The 24459-nt window shown below is 43.6% G+C and overlaps 1 protein-coding gene across 1 annotated transcript; it reads left to right on the top strand.

Annotated features, from left to right (window-relative positions):
- The first annotated feature begins 912 nt into the window (after nt 1-912).
- On the top strand, nt 913-17593 carry LEPROTL1 (leptin receptor overlapping transcript like 1). Its single transcript, XM_010592560.3, has 4 exons — nt 913-1040; nt 7219-7294; nt 12326-12512; nt 13753-17593. The coding sequence occupies exons 1-4, from the start codon at nt 1025-1027 to the stop codon at nt 13867-13869; spliced, it is 396 nt and encodes a 131-aa protein (XP_010590862.2). The 5' UTR covers nt 913-1024; the 3' UTR covers nt 13870-17593.
- Nucleotides 17594-24459: the final 6866 nt, after the last annotated feature.

Raw genomic sequence — 24459 nt, 5'->3', positions numbered from 1 at the left:
AATATACCATGGACTGCCAGAAAAACCTATCTTGGAAGAAGTACAGCCGGAAAGCTCCTTAGAAGCGAGGATGGCGAGACTTCGTTTCTGGTACTTTGGACATGTTATAAGGAGGGACCAGTCCCTGGAGAAGGACATCATGCTTCGTAAATTGGAGGGTCAGCAAAAAGGGGAAGACCCTTAATGGGATGGATTGACACAGTGGCTGCAACAATGGGCTCAAGCATAACAACAATTGTGAGGATGGGGCAGGACGGGGCAATGTTTCCTTTTGTTGTGCAGAGTCACTGAGTCGGAACCAACTCCATGGCACCTAACAGCACGATGACTAAATGGATCTGTGTTTCTGCCTTTTTTTTTTTTTTTTCTAGCTCCGTTACTACCAAGAAGCCATCAACTCTCAGACTCCCAGAAGATTGGATCTGTATTAAACCCAGACCTGCGACACCCTTTCCTGGGTCCTGCTTCTCCTATCTCTGGAGATGGGTCCACACCAGAACCCTAGTCCTGTGTGGAAAACCCAAAGAACCAAGTGCAGACTATAGATCTAGTCTTCCTTCTCGTTTATTACAAGGCCGGGGAGGAGAGAAAATGGGTCTGCTTTTAAGAACGTAAATTTATCCTAAAAAGACATCACTCTTGTCTTCAGGGGACAGCGGCGAGCCGCGTCCCCTTCTTCTCAGAGAACTGCGTGGTCAGAGCCTGTGGCTTCAGAATGGAGGTTCTGCCCGACTCTGAGAGGGAAATGGGACCGGAGCCTGCAAGTACCGCCCAACCGGGCAGGGGCGGAAAGTCTCCCTAGGCCGCGACCCCACGAAGCGCAACGCTGGAAAGGAGGAGAAGGTCCAGCCCAGCCGCCTCTGAGCCCGGCGCGCCCCCTCCGCCGTGCGAGCCCCGGCCACCGGGCGGAAGTGCCGCCTCGCGCACTTCCGGGTGTTGTCTCCTGCCGCCGCCTGGCGTCTCCGGTCTCCCGGCCGCCGCCGCCGCCGCCTCGGGTCCTGGAGCCAGGAGCAACGTCACCGCCATGGCCGGCATCAAAGGTGGGCCCTGGGCGCTGGGCGGAGGAGGGCTGGGTGTCCGCCGAGGCGGAGGGCGAGCGAGGGTCCGCGCGGCCCGGCACGCCGCTTCCCGGCCGGGGCACGCGCCGCGGGGTCCCTGCGCCGGCGACCCCCGGCCGCCCCTCGGCTCGGCCGCGCAGCTCGGGGCAGAGGTGGGCGCGGCGCCCCCGGAGGCGGCGGGGACCGCGGCTTCCCTGCGTCAGCGCCCTCCCTCTGCCGATTCCCGTGGCCTGTCGCCCACCCGTCGCCCCCCACACGGACAGTGAAGCGGCTCGCGCTCTGTGCGGAGTCGCCTTGGGACTCGGACCGTCAGACGCGTCTTGCAGGAGTTTGCACCCGAGAGAGAGGTGGCTCTGAAGGGGCTGAGGCCGCAGGAGGTGCCAGTTACGGAAAAGCAGTATCATGTCCCACTTAAAGGCGCGAGTGCCATAGACCTGAGGGCGCACGAACGCCCTCCCAGAGCTCCAAGGGTTGGGTCTTTCGGAAACCTTGGAGATCTGCCCCCAAGGCGGACGCTCTCCCAGCTTTGCGGGTTCCTAAAACCGGTGCCTTTTGATTTGCCATGTTGGTACCACCATCGGGTAGACTCTTAAGTGGCCCCAGCGCGCTCCTGGTTCGCTTTCCTGTCCACAGTTGCGCGTTGAGCCTTTTAAGATTTCAAAGTTTTGTTTCGTTTTCTGTAGATGAAGTCGTGTTAAAATTTGAAAACATCTTACCAGGCTTTTTTATTCCTATCTTCCCTTTAGAACTAAGGCATGTTGCATTCTTTCCCACTGTATGGAAATTTCGTTGTCTGTGTGCTAGGAGCAAACACCATTAACAGTGTTTTCAATTTACAGGGCTTGTTAACAACAAATTACGTCGATTTCCTGAGCTGCTACTTTGTAGAAGGGCCAGGCAAGCTGGAAATCAGCTTTGATAACAGCATTTCTGTGTATATCATTTCCCTTAAAGACAACTTTTTTTTGAGCTGCTTTTCCAGAGTCATATTTTACGTAGCCCTTTTAAAATTCTTATGTGAAAGGCAGTTATGGGTCAGTGCTGTTGTTTTTAGGATGTTGCCTTTTTTTCTGTTCTTTCCGATTTCTTCAGTATCATCTAATGTGGGCATCTCTCTGCAAAATAGCTTTGTAATTTCTTTCTCCAAACGTAAACCCTTTGCTTGCGGTGGAATCATTTCCAACTCATAGTGACCCTGTAGGACAGAGTAGGACTGCCAACTTAAAACACATTAATCGGGTGAAAGTATCTCAGAGTTGTACTTAACACTTTCGGTTTAAATGGGATTTTCTGTTGTTAGGATTGCTTATCGGGAATCCAATATTTTCTCCCTCCCTGTTGGCCTGTCATCTTTACATTAGGAAGGAGTTGCTATAATTGGAGACTAACTTTTTAAAGATTTTTTTATTTTTGAGCCATTTCCCTATTATTTTGTAATATATCGGGCTTTTCTGTTTATTCCCAGGTTAGAGAACTGGTCCTTTCTCCTGCTCTAATTTATACTTTCTGTTGCTTGACTCATCTGCTGTGGTTTCCGTTTGTAATCACCGAACCAGCACCTGTTTCTAGAGATAATTGTGCTGTTCATCCCTAGCCTGGAGGTTCTGGGAGGAGAAACCAGACTCGTCTTAAGCTTTGTCTCCCAAATGTTGCATCACTCGGTTACTGTAGAAATTTTTGCCATGTCGATGTGTCATTTAGGACGATTTATATACAAATGATGAAATTTATATTTAAATCAGCTTAGTTGGTAATTTCATAAGACCTAAGAAACACTGCGGGTTTTTTTAATTTATTTTTTTAATTTATTGTGCTTTAAGTGAAAGTCTACAACTTATTAAGTTAGTGTCTCATACAAAAACTTACACACACAATGCTGTGTACTCCTAGCTGCTCTCCTCTCAATGAGACAGCACACTCCTCCTCTCCATCCTGTATTGCCTGTGTCCACTCAGCCAGCTCCTGTCCCCCTCTGCCTTCTCATCTCACCTCCAGACAAGAGCTGCCTGCATAGTCTCAAGTGTCTCCTTGAGCCAAGAAGCTCACTTCTTTCCAATATCTTTTTCTGTCTTATAGTCCAGTCCAATCCCTGTCTGAAGAGTTGGCTTCGGGAATGGTTCCAGTATTGGGCTAACAGAGAGTCCAGGGGCTGTGACCGCTGGGGTCTGTCCAGTCTCAGTCAGACCATTAAGTCTGGTCTTTTTACAAAAATTTGAGGTCTGCATCCCACTATTCTCCTGCTCCTTCAGGGGTCCTCTGTTGTGTTCCCTGTCAGGGCAGTACTGCAAGTGTTGAGAACACTTTGGAGCAATTTATTTAATCTCCTTGTCTTTTATCTTACCCAGTATTACTGAGAGGTTCACTGCCACGTAAAATTGTCTTGATACCTGATACCTCTTTTTAGTTCTTGATTTTTTTTTTTAAGAGACCATCTTTAAATTTTTAAGAGTGTACTCAAAAGAATTTACACTTTCTTTTTTAAATGATTGTCTCTGTCATAGACCCATGTTAAAACTCAATGAAATATTACCAGGCTTTTTTATTCCTATCTAAAGCTATTTGCATCTTGTTGAGATTATTGCAAACTGCTAGGCTTTTTGCGAATTTTCTGCCTGACATTCAAGAATTTTCCATCCCCTCCCTCCTGTCAGAGGGTTATTCTTGCTTGTATGCAGCTTTTCCTCCTATTTCTCATTTGTTCCAATCTGTTGTTACTGTTGTTAGCTGCCCTTGAGTCCATTTTTGACTCATAGTGACCCTCTATGACAGAGTAGAACTGTCCCATAGGGTTTTCTAGGTTGTAATCTTTTGTCATCCTCATCTCATATAGGGTCGCTGTGAGTCAGAATCGACCCGACAGCAGTAGGTTTTTGGTTTTAATCTTTTGTAGTCTACCTGGTATTCTCCCGAGGAGCCATTGGGTGGGTTTGAACTGCCAACCTTTCAGTTAGCAGCTGAGTGCTTAACTGTTGTGCCACCAGGGTGTTGTGCCACCAGGGCACCTTATTTCAATCTAGGAAACAATTTTGTGTCACAAGAAACAGGTAACAGTGATCACTGAGGGGAAGGCGAACTTGCTTTTCATTTCATTTTGTTCTGGGTATGTGCATAAACTTACCTATTAAAAAATATAAATAAGCATAGATGATTCTTCAAATAATTTTTTATGGTGTTTGAATTCACACACGATAGTTCACAAAAACTTTGCTTACAAAAACTAATAATTTCTGAATAGAGCCTAAAGGTCTGTTTATAAAGTTATAGTGTGTGGCCTTTGTGACATCTCTTTTTCCCCTTTAGTAACCTTTGTTTTTTCCGGGACTCTAAGCTATATCTTCAGAAAAAGGCATCTGAGTAAGTGAGGTGTTACTGTATTGTGTTTGTAGTGGTGAATATAGCAGCTTGACAACTACGCTTCAAAAAGTGGGGATGGTTTTTCACTTCTTCAGCATGTTTTTTAACAAGTACCTTTAGTGTTCAGAGAATTATTTTCATTTTAGATGTAGTTCAATTCTTTAATTTTGTAGAAGAAAGAACTGGGACTCAAATTATTATTGGCTAGTAGTGGCGCAGTGGTTAAGTGCTCAGCTGCTAATTGAAAGGTTGGCAGCTGGCACCCACAAGCTGCTCCATGGGTGAAAGAGGTGGCAGTCTACTCCCATAAAGATTACCGCCTTGGTAACCCCATGGGGCAGCTCTACTCTGTTACATAGGGTCGCTGTGAGTCAGAATCGACTCGGCGGCACACAGCAGCCCAGTAGGGACTAGGATCCAGAGCCTCTAAGTTCTGCGCCGTTTCCACTCTGCTACATCGCTCTCGCTCTTTTTCCCCCGGTTTTCTTTCATTCGTTCCACAACCATGTGTTATTGAGTGTAAAGACCTGGGACACAAGCATTAACAACAACAGAAAAACTTGCTCTCTGCTCTCGCGGCACATACAGTTCGGAAGGAAAGGCAATTGCAAATCAACATAAAATTACAGCTGTGATAACCAAGCCCAGAGGACCTCTGCCCCAGCATGCCCCTCTGCTTGCAACACTCGTCCCCAGGTAGCCCCATGATTTACTCCTCTTCCCCACCGTCCCCCCTCCTCCACAGGTCACCTCCACAGAGACACCTTCCCAGCACCTTCCCAGGCCACGCTGTCTGAAGGAGCACCCCATCCCTTACCCTGCCTGACTTTTTTCATAACACCTGACATTTACTTGCTTGCCTTTTTTTTTTTTTAAATCATTTTATTCTCCCACTAGCATGCAAGCTCCATGACAGCAAGAGCATCGATCATTTTTCGTTGCTCTGTCTCCAGTATCCAGAATAGCACATGGGCACACATTAGGTGCTCAGCAGACAGTTGCTGAATGAATGAGTAAATACACGTAGGAGGCATTGGTCTAGTCAGGAGGTTTGGAAACACCTCACCGAGGAAGAGATGACTGAGCTGAGAGCTGAAGGGAAAGGAGGAGTCAACCTGGAGGAAAGAGGAGTGGGACAAGAATACGAACTTCATGATCGTGAAAGGGCCCTGTCTCCTTTCCCGCCAGATGCCCGGAGGCTGTTTCGTATTTGGCTCACAGTAACTATTTCCTGAATGAATGAAAAAGTGTGTGAGGTAAAACGAGTAAGATATGTACAGGCCATGTGGGTGAGGGACCCTGCTGGCTTCCAGGACGGAAAACCAGTGTAACTACAGTGCAGAGAACAAGGATAATACGTGTCAAGAGAGGTAGGCAGAGGCCTGATGGTGAAGACCTCTCTCGAACTGAGCAGAACAAATGGTAAATTCAGCGTTTTCCTCACAGTTCACATTGCATTCCCTTTGTAAACTTAAAGTGTCTCCTACTGTCTTTATTTATCTTTGAAAATACAGTGGCATTAAAATACAAAAAAACCAAACCCACTGCCATCAAGTTGGTTCTGACTCATAGCAATCTTATAAAACAGAGTAGAGCTGCCCCATAGGGTTTCCAAGGAGCAGCTGGTGGATTCGAACTACCGAACTTTTGGTAAGCAGCCAAACGCTTAACCACTGTGCCACCAGGGCCCCATAATGACATTAAGGACTAAGTAAATATGCTCAAGTTTGACATGACCCACATCAGTGATCTGAAATCCCAATCTACCAAGCTATGACATCAGTGGGTGTCCTTGACTATAACCGTTTTAAATCTAAGAAATATGTCAGTGGTATTTGGCAGCGTTCAACCCCCTTCCTGTTAATTTTGGTTTGTAGGTGTTGGATTTTGTCTTAGTAACTCTAAGACAGCCAGAAATTACTCTGTCAGTCACTGGAGCTGCAGCAATGCACAGGTTATGTAGGACTCAGAATAAGTGATCATGTATTTCTTTGCTTAATTCTAGAGATTGATTAACTATGCTTATTCTAGAAAGTAGTGTCTACTCACTAATGTATGTGAAATCACTTTATAAAATATAATGCTTTTTATAAGTGTATATATCTATAAAACTTTAGAAACTGTGTATTTCGCCTTTAGAAACCGTATTTCACATTTGTTGCTTATGATAATGCCTTAAAATAGTGATACCATGGAAGGATTGTACCCATAATCCTGCAAATTTTCTAATGCATAGAAGATTCAGGGAGAAAATCCAGCTATAGTTTTGTAAACTATTTTAAGATTTATAACAAATTCGTTGATTTAAAATTATTAGCTACCAATATCCTTGGATACTTTTTTCTTATCGATTTTGTGCACGTTGGAGTGTATGTGCCAGAAGCAAGGGCTAATGAGGAGAGGTTTTCCCATTGGTGAGGCCTCTAAATGCCAATAAAGCTGAGAACCTGCTTTTCAAAACGGTAACGATGTGTGCGGTAAATACAGGCCTGATGCCCAGAGGGGCCTTGATCTTACGGGTTGTGATACTGCCTTAGAAAGGGAGGCAGTAATTGGGGAATGTGGTGGTATGCTAGGTCAGGGCTTTAAAAGTAAATATCACTTTATTGTGCCTGGATGACACCACAGAAGACTTACCCTAAAACTAGATAACTTACGCTTTGGAAGACAACTCACTTTTGCTACACTTGGATTGCTTTTTGTTTTGCTTCTGGGATTACAGGTAATGTTGAAGCTGTTAGTATGCTAACTACAACCAGATTTAACTAATTGATATTTCCATTTGACTTTCTTGTTGGCTTTGCAGCTCTGATTAGTTTGTCCTTTGGAGGAGCAGTCGGGCTGATGTTTTTGATGCTTGGATGTGCCCTTCCAATATACAAGTAGGTAAAATAGTTGTCTTTTTGGGTGTTTAAGGGTGAAAATTTTTTTACTTCTAAAGCTTTGAAAAATTTTTTTACTACTGTGAACTATTGCAGAAAAATGTTCATTTGCCATACATACACCCTTTTAAAAGTTCGTCATGTAAAATTTGTTTGTAAAGATTTTAGGACGCCATGGTGCAGAAGGAAACCCTGGTGGCAAAGTGGTTAAGAGCTGCGGCTGCTAACCAAGGGTCGGCAGTTCGAATCCGCCAGGCGCTCCTTGGAAACTCTGTGGGGCAGTTCTGCTCTGTCCTATAGGGTTGCTATGAGTCGGAATCGACTCAGTGGCACTGGGTTTGGTTTTGGTATGGTGCAGAAAAGACCTTTGAACTCTCACCTGCTCCTGGACTACTGCTAGTTCTGTAGTGGCAACACTTTAGTCCCTCCCTTCTGCTCAGTTTTGAGGAACTGGAAGTCCCTGGGTGGGGCAAATGATTAACAAGCTCAGCTCCTAACCAAGATGTTGGAGCCTCGAGTCCACCCAGAGACCCTGCAGAAGAAAGGCCTGGCAATCTATTTCCGAAAAATCAGCCACTGAAAACCCTATAGAGCACAGTTCTACTCTGACACACATAGGGTTGCCATGAGTCAGACTCGACTCAGCAGCAACTGGTTTTATTGATAAATTTAAGCACATGAAAATTAGAAACTTTTCAGCCGAAGATGAAATAAGTAGAGCCATAAGACATCAGTTGACTAAGAGAAAAAAATCACATAAACAGTTACTTTGCCTAGGATATGTGTTGTGTGGAAATCTCAAATCAACGGAAAATAAAAAAAACCAACACTCTTTCACTTCTCTGTTCAGTCCTAACACCATGTGCCCGTGTAGCACTTCCTCCTTTGACCACAGCCACCTGGAGCTAGGTCAGACCTTACAAGTTAAAAAGACACCATCCTTCAGAAGCCAAGTCAGCCTAATACTTCATATACCAGCTGCAAGCTTGGGAGTCCCGACAGTTCCCCTTGCTTCAGACCTGCTGGCTACAAATTCAGGGTACTCCAACTACTCCTTTAAGATTCCAGCCATAGGCTCAGGGACTCCCCAGGATCCCTCACTTCTGACACGCAGGCAACAAATTCAGGAGTTTCTTCTCCCCCCACCCCCTTCAGGATACCAGCTATAAGCTCTGAGGTTCCCAGCCACCCTCATCTCTGAGCTGTTGGCTCCCACCACTCTTCTGGGTTCGATAATTCACTGGAACAACTTACAGAAATTGTAGTACTTACGATTACAGCATTACTACAGCAAAAGAGGATACAAATGAAGAGACCACATAGGGGAAGGCCTGGAGGGTTTCCAACATGGAGCTTCCATGTCTCAGAGAGGGACACGCTGCTCTCCAGCATGCACGGATGACCTGCACCAACCAGGAAGCCCATGGAGCTTCCACGTCCAGAGGTTTTATTAGGGATCCCATTACGTAACACAAATTCCAGCCCTTCTCCCCTGAGGTTGTTGAGTATCGCGAGGTGATCACAAGGTGTTGAGTCTTTCAGGCCTGGCCAGCCCCCATCCCAGAGTCACCTCATCACCTCACTGAACCTGTTAGTTACGTGTGGTCTGGAGTCTTTATCAAAGACGTGTAATTCCAAGTTTTTTTTTTTTTTTAAAGAGATTATCTCTCAGCACCTGAGCAAAAAAAAGACCAGATTCTTTGGATAAAGTTAATGTCAACCCCACAGAATAGAAATAACTTTCAAGAATGAATAATAAAAAGATAAAATGAACAAATATGAAAAAAGAACTATAAATTGCCAATAAGAAATTGCTTGTTTGCAATTTATTGACCTCACTCAAAATTAATGAGATCCGTTGGCAGAGTAAAAAAATACAGGCGAACAGGCATTGTAGGTCGGAGTATAAAAATAGATGCAAATATTTTCAAGGCCATTGTCCTTGTGGTGCTCAATTTATATATTATTTCTTGTAAAAATACGCTTGCAGATGTTTGCAAAGATATGTTTGTGGGGAGAGAGTGTAAGTGTTAATGGCAGCCTTGTGTATAATATCCCCTCCCCCCCCAAAAAACCTGAAAGCATCCTAAGTGTCCATTAAAATCATGGTTAAATTATGATACATCCGTCTGTGGACATACTGGGCGGTCTGTAAACGGAGGAGGAAGCCCTGTTAGTATCGACATGTGTCTCAGTTACCTAGTGCTGCTGTAACACAAATACCACAGGCGGATGGCCTTAACAAGCAGAAATGTTCTCACAGTTTAGGAGGCTGGAAGTCTGAATTCAGGGCACCAGCTCTAGGGGAAGGCTTTCTCTCTGTGTCAAGTCTCGGGGAATATCCTTGTCTCTTTTCAGCGTCTGTGGGCCCGGCGTCCGTTGGAGATCTCCATGTGTCTTGGCATCAGTCTTGCCCTGGGTCTAGGAGGTTCTCAGGGCAGGGACCCTGGGTCCAAAGAATGCGTTCCACTCCCGACTCTTGCTTCGCATTAGGAGCTCCCTCTCTGCTCACTTCTCTCTGCTTTTATATCTTGTAGGATGGTGAAGGGTGGTGACTCTCAAGACACATGCAGCCTAATCCCACCTCACTAACATAAAAAACAACCCGATCCTTATTAACATGGCCTAATTCTAATGGGGCCCTGGTGGCCCAATGGTTAAGAGATCGGCTGCTAACCAAAAAGTTAGCAGTTCAGATCCACCAGCTGCTCCTTGGAAACCCTCCAGGGCAGTTGTACTCTGTCCTACAGGGTCATTATGAGTCAGAATCGACTCAGCTGCAGTGCATTCGGTTTTTTTGGTTTTAATTCTGCCTCACTAACAAAGTAGACAGCTGACTCCCAAATGGGACCATAACCATAGGCATGTTGTTGTCAGGTGTGGGGAGTTTGTGCCAACTCGTAGTGACCCAGTGTACAACAGAACGAGACACTGCCTGGCCCTGCGCCATTCTCACAGTCTTTGCTATTTCTGAGCCCACTGTGGCGGTGCGTCTCGTTGAGGGTCTTCCTGTCTTTCACTGACCCCCTACTTCAGCAAGCATGGTGTCCTTCGCCAGGGACTCTCGTCCCTCCTGAAAGCAGGGAACGTGTGGGGAACTGTTAGTTTTCACTTTTTTTGCTTTTGTATTTGACTTTTTTTTTTTCATTGAGCATGTATTGAATTTGGAACTTTTTAAATTTTATAATATTTAGGAAAAGCATAGATATTTGCTTATCATAAGCCATTAAGTATAAGCAAATCTCTACTGTGATGTATATTTTATTTCACAGCAGGTTTAAAGGCCATTCATTTCCTTTTACCTTTTTATTTTGAAATAATTTCAACTCTAAGAGGTTGCAAAAATAGTACACAGAAGTCCCCTGTACCCTTCACCCAGCTACCCCCAGTGGTAACATCTTACGTAACCGTAGTGTATTATCAGAACCAGGAGATGACACTGGCACAACACAGGTAACTAGGCTACAGAGCAAAGCCCTCTATTTTTATTATGATAAGTTCTGTATTCTGAATGAAAATCTCCAAAATAACTTTCAATTAGTTTTCTATATTTTCAGTATGTGGGGAATTGCTACTGACTTAAGGAAAGTGTGGGGGACGGTTCAGCTAAGACAGGGTATTTATTTATTAGCATTATAAGTCAAGGGCATGAATCTTAAATTTTAAGAATTACTATATTAATGTTCCCATTCGCCACATGCCTCTTTATTTATATTGCCTCTTTATTTATATCCTAAAATGAAAAAATATTTTCAGTTTTGGGCCTTGATTCCTACTGTTCTAACTTATAGAGCATTTTAATGTTATAAGAAAATTTATATTATGTTTTAATTGATTTTAAGGATACTATAATTCAAAATGGAAACTCAGGTGGCATAGTGGTTAAGTGCTGTGGCTGCTAACCTAGCGGCTGGCAGTTTGAATCCTCTAGGCGCTCCTTGGAAACTCTGTGGGGCCATTCTACTGTGTTGCTATGAGTTGGAATCGACTCGACGGCACTGGGTTTGGTTTCTTTTTGGTGTAACTTAAAACGTTTATTTCCTTTTTCAGTGTTCAGGTTATAGCTTGTTTATAAACTGTATCATGTTTTGTACCTTGCAATAGTCCTTTCAGTCTTGTTTTAAAATAAGCATATTTTGGTTAGCCCAAGAGACAGAAAGGGCCACGTAAACCAGAGACTGCATCACCCTGAGACGAGAAGAACCAGATGGTGCCCGGCTACCACCAATGACCACCCTGACAGGGAACACAACAGACAGTCCCTGATGGTGCAGGAGAAAAGCAGGGTGCAGAACTCAAATTCTAGTAAAAAGACCAGACTTAATGGTCTGAGACTGGAGGGACCCTGGAAGACATGGTCCCCAGACTGTCTCTTAGCTCAAAACTGAAACCATTCCTGAAGCCACCTTTTCAGACAAAGAATAGACTGGACTATAAGACATAAAATGATACTCCTGAAGAGAGTGCTTCTTAGCTCAAGTAGATTAAAAAAAAAAAAAAAGTAGATACATGAGACTAAATGGGCAGCTCCTATCCGGAGGCAACATGAGAAGGCAGAGGGGGACAGGAGCTGGTTGAATGGGCACAGGAAATCCAGGGTGGAGAGGAGGAGTGTGCTGTCACATTATAAGGAGAGCAACTGGGGTCACATAACAAAGTATATATAAATTTTTATATGAGAAACTATCTTGAACTGTAAACTTTCACTTAAAGTACAATTTTAAAAAAAGGAAAAAAAAAAGCAGATTAGGACAAACAAGCAGAGATGGGAGAAGATGGCTGCCACACCACGTGAAGATCACCAAGGAACCAAGAAACAAGCTGAGACGAGACAAGGCCCTTCCCCCAGTGCCAACAGGGACAAAGCCTTCCCCTAGAGCCGATGCCCTGAATTCAGACTTCTAGCCTCCTGAACCGTGAGAAAATAAACTTCTGTTTGTTAAAGCCAGAAAAAAAGAAACAAGCATATTTTGTACATAGGAAAATGACATGAATAGCAGAAACTACAATAACTTCTTTTTCTGTTTCTAGCCAATACTGGCCCCTCTTCGTTCTGTTTTTTTACATCCTTTCACCTATCCCATACTGCATAGCAAGAAGATTAGTGGATGACACAGATGCTATGAGTAATGCCTGTAAGGAACTTGCCATATTTCTTACAACAGGCATTGTTGTCTCAGCTTTTGGACTTCCCATTGTTTTTGCCAGAGCACACCTGGTAAGTGATAAACTCCTTGGATATATTTTTCTATTAATGATTTTATATTCCCACTGCCATTGTCCATTCCAACTCCCAGCAACCCTGTAGGACAGAGTAGAATTTCTCTTGGGGCTTCCAAAGCTATAAATCTTTACAGAAGCAGACTGTCACATCTTTCTTCCGCAGAGTGGCTGGTGGGTTTGAATCACTGACATTTCGGTTAGCAGCTGAGTGCTTAACCACTGTGCCACCAGGGCTGATTTTATATTACTCGTTGCCGTTGAGTCGATTCCTACTCATAGCAACCCTATAGGACAGCGTAGAACTGCCCCGTAGGGTTTCCAAGGAGCAGCTGGTAGATTTGAACTGCCCACTTTTTGATTACCAGCTGAGTTCTTAACCACGGTGCCACCAGGGCTGATTTTATATTAGACTCTGTTAAGTTTTTCTCAACAAAACAATTTTGTTGAATAGCATGAAAAAGAGATGAAAGACATAGGAGCCTGGAGGACAGAGATGAAAATTTAACGTTAGTTGTCATTAACTGATTAAAGTGTTGTTGGAGAACTAGCCAGGTCGGCAGCAACAGTTGGCTTGCCGGTGCTTCACACTCAGGCCTCGGCACATCCGCCCACCCAGTGCCGAGTGGCCAGAGGCCTGCCCTGTCCACCTTAAAACGTAGGAGACCTGAGGAGGCTGAACCTTCTCTCTCTGCAGGTGGGAAGAACCAGAGAGGAGAAGGAGCTGGGCTGCAAATACTTAGAACTTCCCTCAGGCCCACCATCAGATTGACTCCTCCATCTCTGAGGAGGTGGGAAAAAAGACTGAGAGGACAGAGGGAGATAATTCCCCCTGCTCCTGTAAAAGAATGTTCATGAGTCTGTTTTCATCTCCGACATTCTAAATTTAATCTGCTCTCGAGATAAAATTTTAGCTTCTCTAATGGAAGAGTTAGAGAAAATTTCTTTATAAACAGAAAATTGTGGAATTCTCTGTTACCTCCTCATAGCCTAGAAGTCAAGCTCACTTTTGAACAGTTACCATCCTCCGTCATCTTCTTTCTTTTTAAAGGAACCAAACATTAAAAAAAGAAAGGACTATACAAGTACCATTCCATGTTCAGTACCATGAGTTATTCTTACAAATCATATTTCTTTTAGTCCATGATTGGCATACAACTAGAGCCTGGATTTGCTTTTCATTTTCTCTTTGTTTGTCATACGTCTGTTGACTGAGTGTATCTGTCTTCTTTCTGCAGATTGCATGGGGAGCCTGCGCCCTGGTTCTCACAGGAAACACAGTCATCTTTGCGACTATCCTAGGCTTTTTCTTGGTCTTTGGAAGCAATGACGACTTCAGCTGGCAGCAGTGGTGAAAAGGAATTGCTGAACTCTTATAAAACAAACTTCTTGTCGCTCTTTGGCCGTCCATGCAAACGAGATGGGCAGTAATGCTGAACGGTGTAGCAGGCCTCTCGGGGGTGTTCTGGGTGCTCCCTCTCCGCTGTTATTGTAAGCATCCTGTTTTCACAGAGACTTGCTGAAGGATTAAAAGGATTCATTTCTTTTGGAAAAGCTTGACTGATTTCACACTTATCTACAGTATGCTTTTTGTGGTGTCCTGCTGAATTTAAATATTTATGTTTTTCCTATTCATTTTTTTTTTTAATAAATATGCAATGCTAAAGTTTTTTTTTTAATGTAATAACTATTTGTATTGGTTAGGAAGTCAGAATTCTGCTGGCTGTGTTACTGGGTTAAAGTACATCTTTTCTCAAGATTATTCAACCTCGATTATTATAAAAAGTTACAAAAATGAGTTTTTCAATCAGGATGACATCTGTCCCGATTTTATGCAAACATGGAGACCGTTGGCATACCTTAAGAGTATATACTAAGTGCAAATACAGTTGCATTTTTACCTCAGAGGGGCCAAGTATTAATGCCACACCCTCAATAAGGGTTGATGGTTTTACTAATAGCAGGTGTTTTGTGAATTCAGAATTATTTTGTGGAATTGCTACAAAGGTGTGCTTTTCTTTGCAATCATTAGAAGAACTCACTGTTAAACTTCAAAGTAAGGGTGTGAAAACCAATTTTTGAGATGTGATTTGTATGTTTCTCGTAGTTGAAGTCGAAAGAATGAGTTGCATTGTGGGAAGAAACACCTGTCAAAATTCCATGTTTTTGAATCAGGTTTCTAGGGAGGAGTGACAGTTTTTGATCTTCCATCAGCCTTCCATGTTTTACCATGGATGACATAGGCAGACAGGGAACTCCTCCTGAGGGACAGCTGTGTGTTTGCATCACCCATACCAGAAAACCTGTCCCTGACTCCACCTTCTAACCTTTTTATACATTGTATATATTAAGTAAAACAACTTTCCAAATATAGTTTAATAACACTTAAAGTTAGGAGTGTTTAACTTACCTGAAAAGTAATTGCTATGCCATAACGTTCAGAGTGCCCCCGCCCCGCAAGGCCTTGGCATGATTCACAAGAGATGTGTTAGTCTCGCAGGTAATCTGTGTGTTAACAATTTCAGGTCTAGACCGTGGTAATTGTAGTTGTTCTTCTCTAAGGTTATATCATATGTCATGTGAGAATATTTAAGACACGTTTCCTGTATATCTCTCAACTATTTTGATTTTGATTTCCTTAGGATAGATGAGCTATTTCCTTATAAAAGGCATTTAGTTGTGTGAATTAATGCAAAATAGCCAAGTCCAGCTGTATAGCAGCTTCAGACACAAACCTGACCAAAAACTCCCCAGTGCCCAGGCATGATCAAATCGTAGTGGTCATTTGCATCTCACAGTTATCAGTACTTTTTTTCAGGAGCTGGTTATGACAGTGTTCAAGTTGGCCTGACAGTATTTTGTTAAGGGTATTGGTTTGTGTATTTATTCATTGTACTTACCTAAAAATGGTTTTGCCTTTATACAAAACTGCATAATCATGACAGCTACCTTCTGTTGTTTTGTAAAGCTGATTTCTTAACAAAGTAGGGACAAATTTTGAGTTCATTCAGCTTTTTACTAACGATGCTTAAAACCATAGATGGTATTGCCTACTCCAGGTTGTTAATTTTAGCCATGAGATGGGAAGGAGAATTAAAGGTATGCCGGTGGCTGTACCATTTACACATCAGGCTGACAATGGCTTCAGTGTTAGAGTGTTCTACACTCCAGTGATCCTACATGAAAAAGAGAGTTCAGTTACCCGTGAATGAGACAGCTGGTGATAACAACTGGGAACTCTGTGCCTGCGATCTACTTGATTTTTTTGCAGGAAGTACATTGTTTCTTCCCCATTTTCTGGTCTTCTAGAATGCCAGTGCAGTGCACTGCTACTGTGGATTCACTTGGCCATAGACCCTTTTTCTAACAGCTGCATATTCTTTCCCTGTACTAACCGCATAGACCGCACTGTGTCTTTGATCTTGCACACTGGCTTGACCTAGTGCTGTCTCTGATTTTTAGGCCACTCTCTCGGGGTATGAATTTCCCATAGAATATGCACTGATACAGCATTGCCATTCTACTATGGAAAGAAAACTTTTGATGATGAAACAATAAAGATTTTAAATATCTTTTAGTTTGTGGGTGTTTTTGAAACGAAAATACACTGCACCCTTCAGTTTCTGAGGTGCGTTAACCTTTCGATAAGGTACCCTGAAGTGAGTGTGACATTAGTGATAACGTTAGACTTGCAGGTGTTTCACTGCCAAATTAAAATCAAAGCCATAGCAGCACATACCACAGTGAATCCCTCTGGCTTAACAACAGGACCGGTGATCTGAGGAAGCGGAATTTCCACCTTTTTGTGCAAACAGTCACAGGTTTTGGTGACATGAAAAGACTACTAACTATTTAAAGTCAAAGTCCTGTTCTTAAAATTTCAGAGCTTTGTTGTGGTCATATGTTTTGTTATATATTCATTACCATTCCTCATAAGAGCAACATTTTGGGCTTTTTTTTGTGTGTGTGTGTCAGTTAAAAACTTACTCTATGTGGTACCATGTGAACAGAGAAAAGTATTCTTTTATCAAACATGAATCTTGTCCCAAATTGTCTAAATTTTCATATCACTATATGCTTATAAAAAGCTTAGATTGTAGGTTCTTAGTGTCTGCTTCAACATGGGTGTTTTTTTTGGGGGGGGGAGGGGGCATTGTCAAAATAATCCAGATTTTGAAAGTAAACTCTAGAATATTTATACTGAATGTGACTAAATCCATAAGCCTCAGATGACTTTAAATCAGTGCATCAAACTTAACAAGCAGTCATGCAGGGTTATTTTTAAATGATAAGTAAGTTTGCTATCTCAGGATGCCTTACGATGCATGAAGTTGGTGGAAAATTCAAATTCACATTTCTTCCATACAAGCCTGGTTTGTCCTTTTATCTCAGTGGCGATTAGGGAGCTCTCATACAGGCCTCCTGACTGTCTGGCATACAGTGGACATATCCTGTAAATAAATATTCCAGATAACTGAAGCTTAACTCATAAAGAACTAATGTTTGTTTTATTTTAACATTTTAACAAAAGTATTAAATGGATCATACACTTGCATGCTTTCTTAGACTGTATTAAAACACATTTTAATTTCTCTTGATAATTTAGGGTTATCATTATAAATTATTGCCCCCTCTATTTTAAATGGCCTCAGACCTGTATTTTTCTGGAATTGTGTTTTTTGCTGGCTTTGCTTACAACTGAATGTTTGTTCCTAGCACCCCTTACCTTCTTTTGTTTCTAATTTGCTGATCTACAGTATGTTAGAAAGGATGGTACCAACTTCATAAGGTGGTTGTAAGGTTTAAGTGACACACACAGGGCTCACAGAGATTGTTAAATAATAGCTGTTGTTACTTTTGCTGTTTATTACCAGTTCCCTCTACAGGGCCTCTATGAGTCGGAATTGACTCGATGGCAATGGTTTGGTTTTGGTTCCCACTTCCCAGATACATAGAATCTTTATTAAAAAAATAGATACTAACAGTCCAGTCTTCAGAGAATATGATGTAGATGCAGAGTCACTCTGCCAGCCTTCCGATACTTCTTGGAAATGCTGTAACCACCGTGTCCTCGGTCGTTGGTTGTCATACCTCGTTAACCACGATTATATGTTGTGCTCTGGTGTGTGCTTCCGGTGGATGACACGTGGTCCTCCCTACCTCCACTTCTGCACTAAACCTTAGAAATGAGTGTTTTTAAGAGTGGGGAGATAACGTTGCCAAACAAAACAAGAAGGGGAAATCTGGGAGGATCTGAAACTAAGAAATCCCTGAGAATGTGAAATTACAGATGAGATCAAATTAAAGAGAGAAACTGCAGCCTGAGATGCATGTGGCAAGCACACGGGAGAACACTATCATAAAAGGCAGGAGCCATGCAAGGAGGTCAATGATGGCTGCAAGCCGGGGGACCCAGGAGCCAGAAGGGATTGATAGAGGCAACTTACAGGGGATTGCTTGGGCTACTTTTTACTGCAGCGGGAGCAGCTGAGCCACCCATCCTTATGCAGATCTGCACATGCACCCATCCCCATCTCGCACCCTCCAGCCTGGAGGGCAGGTGGAGAACATGTTTCACGGCACGTAGTCTAGCCAGGGGATCTCAGTTGCAAAGATAAACTTCCAGCCCGGAATCACCAGTCAAGGGATGCCAAATTCTTGAAAGAAAGCAAACTCAAAAAAAATTTTGTAATGGAAGAAACGGTTAACGGGACAAAAAGAAACTCCACGTTTGCAGTATTGGAGCCTTCTCCTGGCCCATAAGGCCGTGCCAAAACCATGTGATGAAGTTAAAGCTACGGTACATTTTACAGTTTTTGCACTCAAAGCCAATTCAGATCTCCCTGCATCCCAAGCCTTGGGGAAAATAATGAATTTTGTTTCCTCAGAGGTACCACAATGGATTTTATTCAAAGAGTATAATCTTAATGTGGACAGGCCTTTTCCCACAAACAATCTTTTCTTCACCCTGTGACACCCTCTCCTGAGACAGTGAACTCAGAACCCTATCTGCTTGGATAGGGAGAAAGGAAAAAGCCACACCCGGTATTCTACATCTTCCCTGACTTTTTGGATTCCCACCTAGAACACTGCATGGCTCCTAGAAGGCAGTTGTTCGTTCCACTGATGTTTTTTGAACCAGACACTGGGATTACAAAGTAAATAAAACGAGATGTGGGGTGGGAACAGGCCTAAAAGCAAACCACTATCTTGGAGATCTATACTATGTTATTATCTACAAAGTAGATGTATAACTGCAGAGTAAGAAGGCAATAACAGGCTAGGGAGGATAGAGAATACAAAGAAAATGGTTTTTAGCTGGGTCCAGGATGAATATAACCATTCAAGCCCCCAACCTCTGTGACAGTTTAAAGTCCTGATTTTTATGCTAATCCCTTTTCAAAGTATTTCTGGGAACCCCAGGAATGTTTACATGTTACACAAGTTAGTCCTGGTTGTTGCTAGTACCTTGGCCAGTCTTCTGGCACTGGCTGGCTTCCACTTTTCTGCCACTTTGAAATTGCTTTTCCAAGCTATTACCTTTCTTCCTGTATCTAGCACCCCAACATGGATAAGACTTCATCCTTGATCCTCCAAACATGATGCTGTTGAGTCAGTTCCAACTCATCAACCCTATAGGACAGAGTAGAACTGTCCCATAGGGTTTCCAAGGAGCGGCTGGTGGATTGGAACTGCCAGCCTTTTCGTTAGCAGCCAAGCTCTTAACCACTGCACCGCTGCGCCTCCAAAGCACATCTAAAACTAGGTTATAACTTTAAATAAATCTTTTAACAAAGGCCTGAGGAAAAGAGATAGGAATTACTATACAAACCAACCCCCTCACCCCCAAAAAATAACCACATAAAACTGGGAATTGGACCCAATGACTTCTAGAGTCTATTGGCCGTGTACTTCCTTGGATGCTGCCAAGTTGCAGTTACCATTTTACCTCTCCTGGATGGGAGGGATTTTTGAATAGGGTACCCTTCCAGGAGTCCAGGCCCCATGTTCAAAACAGCATGATCAGGAGAGATGTAGCTCTGCCCACAGAGAAATCAGCGTAGCAGCTCATCCACTCGGTCGTTTGAATCTAGAAGGGAAACTGTGCAGACTTTGCTTTATGTAACCAAGAGGCTCACTGGCGTTTTCTCTCTGCCCCTCAATGAAATTACTTAAAAAAATTGTTGATGGCCCTTAGAGCTTCGTTGGCCTGGGGGTGACACACGCCACCTCTACTACCATTTCATTGGCCAGAAGAAGTTGCAGGGCCAAGCCAATGTCAAAAAGTGGGAGAAATAAAGTCCTCCCCCAGGGAGGGGAAGAAAGTACTTTTGAACAATGAAACAGCCCAGCACCCTTTTCACTGCTCTGCTCTTTTGCTTTATTTTTCTCCGGCTCCCAAACCTTATGTCTTGTACTTTCACTTCTGTCTGATTTACACAATCTAAATCTAGTTTCCTGTTATTTGGCTTTTCCCTCTCTCTCTTTTTCTTTACTCATTTTTTATACTTTTGCTCATCAACTTTCTGCTCCATTTCTACCTCCAACAAAGGCTGTTACCCCTTGCTCTTCAATGCCAACTTTTGTGTGTGTGTGTGCTTTAAGTGAAAATTTACAAATCAAGTCAGTCTCTCATACAAAAATGTACACACACCTTGCTATGTACTCCTAACTGCTCTCCCCCTAATGAGACAGCACACTCCTCCTCTCCACCCTGTATTCCTCCTGTCACGCTCTGCCGTCTCATCTCCCCTCCAGACAGGAGCTGCCCACATAGTCTCATGTGTCTGCTTGAGCCAAAAGTTCACTCCTCACCAGTATCGTTTTCTTATAGTCCAGTCCAATCCCTGTCTGAAGAGTTGGCTTTGGGAATGGTTCCAGTCTTGGGCTAACAGAGGGTCCGGGGACCATGACCTCCGGGGTCCTTCTAGTCTCAGTCAGACCATAAGTCTGGTCTTTTTACACAATACCAACTCTTTTTTAAAAAATAATACTTACTTTTAGTGAAAATATATAGAGCAAAACCTGCACCCACTAAATAATTTCTACACATACAGTTCAGTGACGTTGGGAACATTCTTCAAATACCAACCCTTGAGGCTGTGTTGGGATGAATCTGTACAACCACTCACCAGCCCCTGGGCCCACACCTCATGATTTACTCTCCCACCCAACCCCCACAGAATCACATTGGGGGAAATGGTGTCAAGTCTCTATCTTCAGTATTCACATGATATAAATTACCACCTACACTGTTAAAGAGACAATTGTCTATTTTCAAGAATAATTGCTAATTACATTTTCCTTTTGTATTAAATTTTTCTCTTGTTCTTATTATCTATAACCTAGTTTTCAAATTTATTATAGAAAAAAAAATTTTAAAGCAAACTGTTGAAAGCATTTTTTACATAGGCCTATAACTGAAAAGGAGCCCTGGTGGAGTAGTAGTTAAGAGCTTGACTACTAACCAAAAGGTCGGCAGTCTGAATCCACCACCTGCTTCTTGGAAACCCTATGGGGCAGTTCTACTCTGTCCTATAGGGTTGCCATGAGTCAGAATCAACCTGACAGCAGTGGGTTTTATATCTGAAAAAAAAAATCTGACCCATTGTGATACCCAAACTCATGAATGCCATGTTGGGTTTCAAAACTTTTAAGGTCTTTTCTGAACTCAGAATGCATTCTCTCACAGAAATACTGATCCATGGTGGATACTCGAATACTCATTTTAACCCTAACCCCAAACGTATAGCAGGGCCTCTGGGGTGAGGGATTAGAATGGAGATACAGAAAGGGATCTTGAGAGGAAGAAGACTTAACGGTAGAGATTCACTTTTCTCTTCTCTCTGGAACCTTCTAACATTTGACTTCTCCTCCTCCCCCCCCAAAAAGTGAGATAAAGGCCAGGAGCAGGGAATCAATGGGAGGGAGACAAAGTGGGCAGTAGAACGGGAGTTTCCTTCCTAGTCCCTCCCTGACATGATAGGTAGTGGGGAGCATCTAGGCTAGAATGAAATGCTCCTACCCACACCCTTCCTTTCCCCCCATTCATACTCTCCCATCTCTGGGCCACAGATTCCCAGATCAGATGAGGGGCAGAGGTGGTGGTGGTCCTTTGAGCATGGAGATGGAGAGGAAGATATGGTGAAGTCAGCAGCAATGCAGTAGGGAGGGAAGACTAGAGTTCTTGGGGACTTGTCCAAGCAAACTTAGCTTCTCTCGATTTTTAAAAATCTCTTCACCCCAGCTTCCAACCTACGTGCTGCAACCAGTGTGACATGAAATATTGATCCTTTTAGTCCTTGAGGTGATCAACAGACATTAGGGCTCCTAAAGCCCCTCGTCCTGAAGCTCCTGACCACCAACAACCTCAAGGGAGGTTCCTCAGAGGGAGGATGACTCAAGCAGAATTGGGCAGGATGGGGCAGCCCGTGGTCCCTATGGGTAGCGAGTATGATGAGCAACATGCCTGGCTGCTCCACAGTGGTATGCTGAGCACAGCCAAGGAGGCACTGGCCACCTGAACATTCCCTTCTGTAAACAGCTGCAGGGTGTGCCATTGCCTACTGAGGACAAGAGGTTCACGGAGCTGCTGGAGAAGTCCCCAAGAAGCACGGTGTTCAGTCCAAGATGTGGCCCCACGGGGGTTGGGGACTGGAAGATGTGAAGCCTCTCTCTTCACGTCTTTGGGATGTTCCTGTTCACTCGCAGCTGTTCTGCTGAATGTGGGGAGACTGCTGTCACAATGCAAACGTGCCTTCCAAATTAGAGCTTCACTTCCTTTTTAAATACTCTTAAATGTTCTGTTTAGTTCAAAATCCATTCACATTACTATAAAGATATCCAACATAATACTTGTCAATGAAAGAAAAGGAGTAACAGTGACATCTTTGCTTTTTAAAACTTTAAAGAGGTCTTCTGCAGCAGATTTGCCCAATGCAATCTGTCCTTTTGATTTCTTGGCTGCTGCTTCATGGACGTTGGTTGTGGATCCACGTAGAATGAAACCATTGACAACTTGGTTTTTTTCTCCACTTATCATGATGTTGTTTATCAGTCCCATTGTGAGGATATAGATATGTAGCTCTGTCTGCTCAGAGGGCCTAGAAGCAGTAACTGCACAGTAGCAATAAGCACACCTAGTACCCAGATCTTTATTTCTAAGTACTATTCTCCAGTGAAAGGAACCAGGACTCCTTGGAGAAGCGATTGATTCCAGGGCTTAGCAAGGAAAACAAAGGATGAACTTGGAACACCTTGTGATGCTAGAAACTAGAGGTATGCTTGAAAAAGGATGGTGTCTTGTCAAAAGGACGTAAGAGCCCACCAGAAGGCACTCTCAGTGGCTAAAGCTGAGAAAATGTCTCAACAAAACAAATAGAATAGCCCTGATTACAAACTATAGAGTAAAACAAATATTCATGAATGGACATCTATATGAATAAGTAATTGAATGAATAAATGGGGAGAAATGACAGCTGTTCAGAAGAATTCTGATGAACATGTACAAGGAATGAAGGAAATACAAAATCTCCATTAGGCAAACACCACAGTAATAATTATTACAGGCCAGATCCACTCAGGGATGCTAAGATCATTGGAAGAAAGTTTGAGGAGAAATAAGATAGTATCATAGTCTCAAATATCTCCCCTAAGATATCTATCAATTACAAAGTGAAAAACAGTAATTTTACATTGGAGAGAACTAGCAGAGAACCCCTTAACCAATTGATCAAGGTGATGTTACACACACAGGTTGTCTCAGAGGCGGTTCCCGCATCGCAAGCAGCCACAAGACTCCTAGGATGAAGGGCCCACCCAGCAGCATCAACCCCCACATGGGTGCTATGCCCATCTAGTCCAGTTGAGCCACACACATGAGACGCTTACAGTGTTGGCAAAGTGAAAGCCATTATTTATAAAAAGTAGACAGCAAACGAGAGGAGCAGATTTATGGTGAGCCAGCCCCAATGGCTTCACTAGGGTTGGTGTCACACCCCCGAGCTAATTACCACAATATTATGGCTAAAACACCAGAAAATCTGATCAAATCGGCAACTATAAAAACACCTGCAGCAACAAAAACAATGGCGCCATGGTTCTAGCCCTTAGCAACGCCACCTTGGGATTAGAAGGTCATTGTCATTGGGTAATAACAACAGCCTTGACCAGAGCACATTGGTAGGTTCAAAAAGCAAATTAGCATAGGGTTTTAACCCTGTAGGTATACTGGTACATGTAAGCTGGGCTTATGGAAAATGTGTTTGTTGTTTTAACTAACTAAAGGGGTATTTTCATAAAGAATAATAAATTTCTGCTGAAACACCACACAAAAATTATATAGACAGTCATTTTGGTGTCACCCTCTCTGACAGTGTCACGCAGTGCAGTCCACATCCTCCCCCTCGCACTATCCTAGTGAAGCCACTGGCTGACCCCCAACCCCATTCATGCCCTACTTCCTACCGCAGGCAAGGGACCCACTTACGTCTCAAAGGGGACCTGCTTACCCTTCCCCAAAACCGAAGTCCATTTTTATGTTATTGGGAGGTCGCGGCTCAGATATCAGCAAGTGTGTGCCAAGGTTCAGGTGCTGGGGTCACAGGGCCATTTCCGGTATGGGCATGGCTGCACTGCCTGCTGTCTGTCGGCACGCAGTTCGTCTAGGCTGGGTCTGCCCCCATTGCTGACTGGCCTAGCTCTCAACCAGCAGATTCGGAACAGCCCTGGGCTGGCCCCAGTTCTGGCTGGCATCATGACAGCTCTGGAAGCGGAACTGTTCTGCGGGTGGCCCCCTTGCACAGGCTCGGAGGCTGCCTCAGGCGCCTGCCATGCTCCGGCTCCTGCTGTGCTCTGGCTCCTGCCATGCTGGCTCCTGCCATGCTGGATCCTGCCATGCTCCAGCTCCTGCCATTCTAGGTCCGAGCCGCCTGCTCTGCCTCTGG

The sequence above is a fragment of the Loxodonta africana genome, chromosome 19 (genome assembly GCF_030014295.1).
Source record: "Loxodonta africana isolate mLoxAfr1 chromosome 19, mLoxAfr1.hap2, whole genome shotgun sequence".
NCBI lineage: Eukaryota > Metazoa > Chordata > Mammalia > Proboscidea > Elephantidae > Loxodonta > Loxodonta africana.
This window is presented reverse-complemented; position numbering and strand designations above follow the sequence as displayed.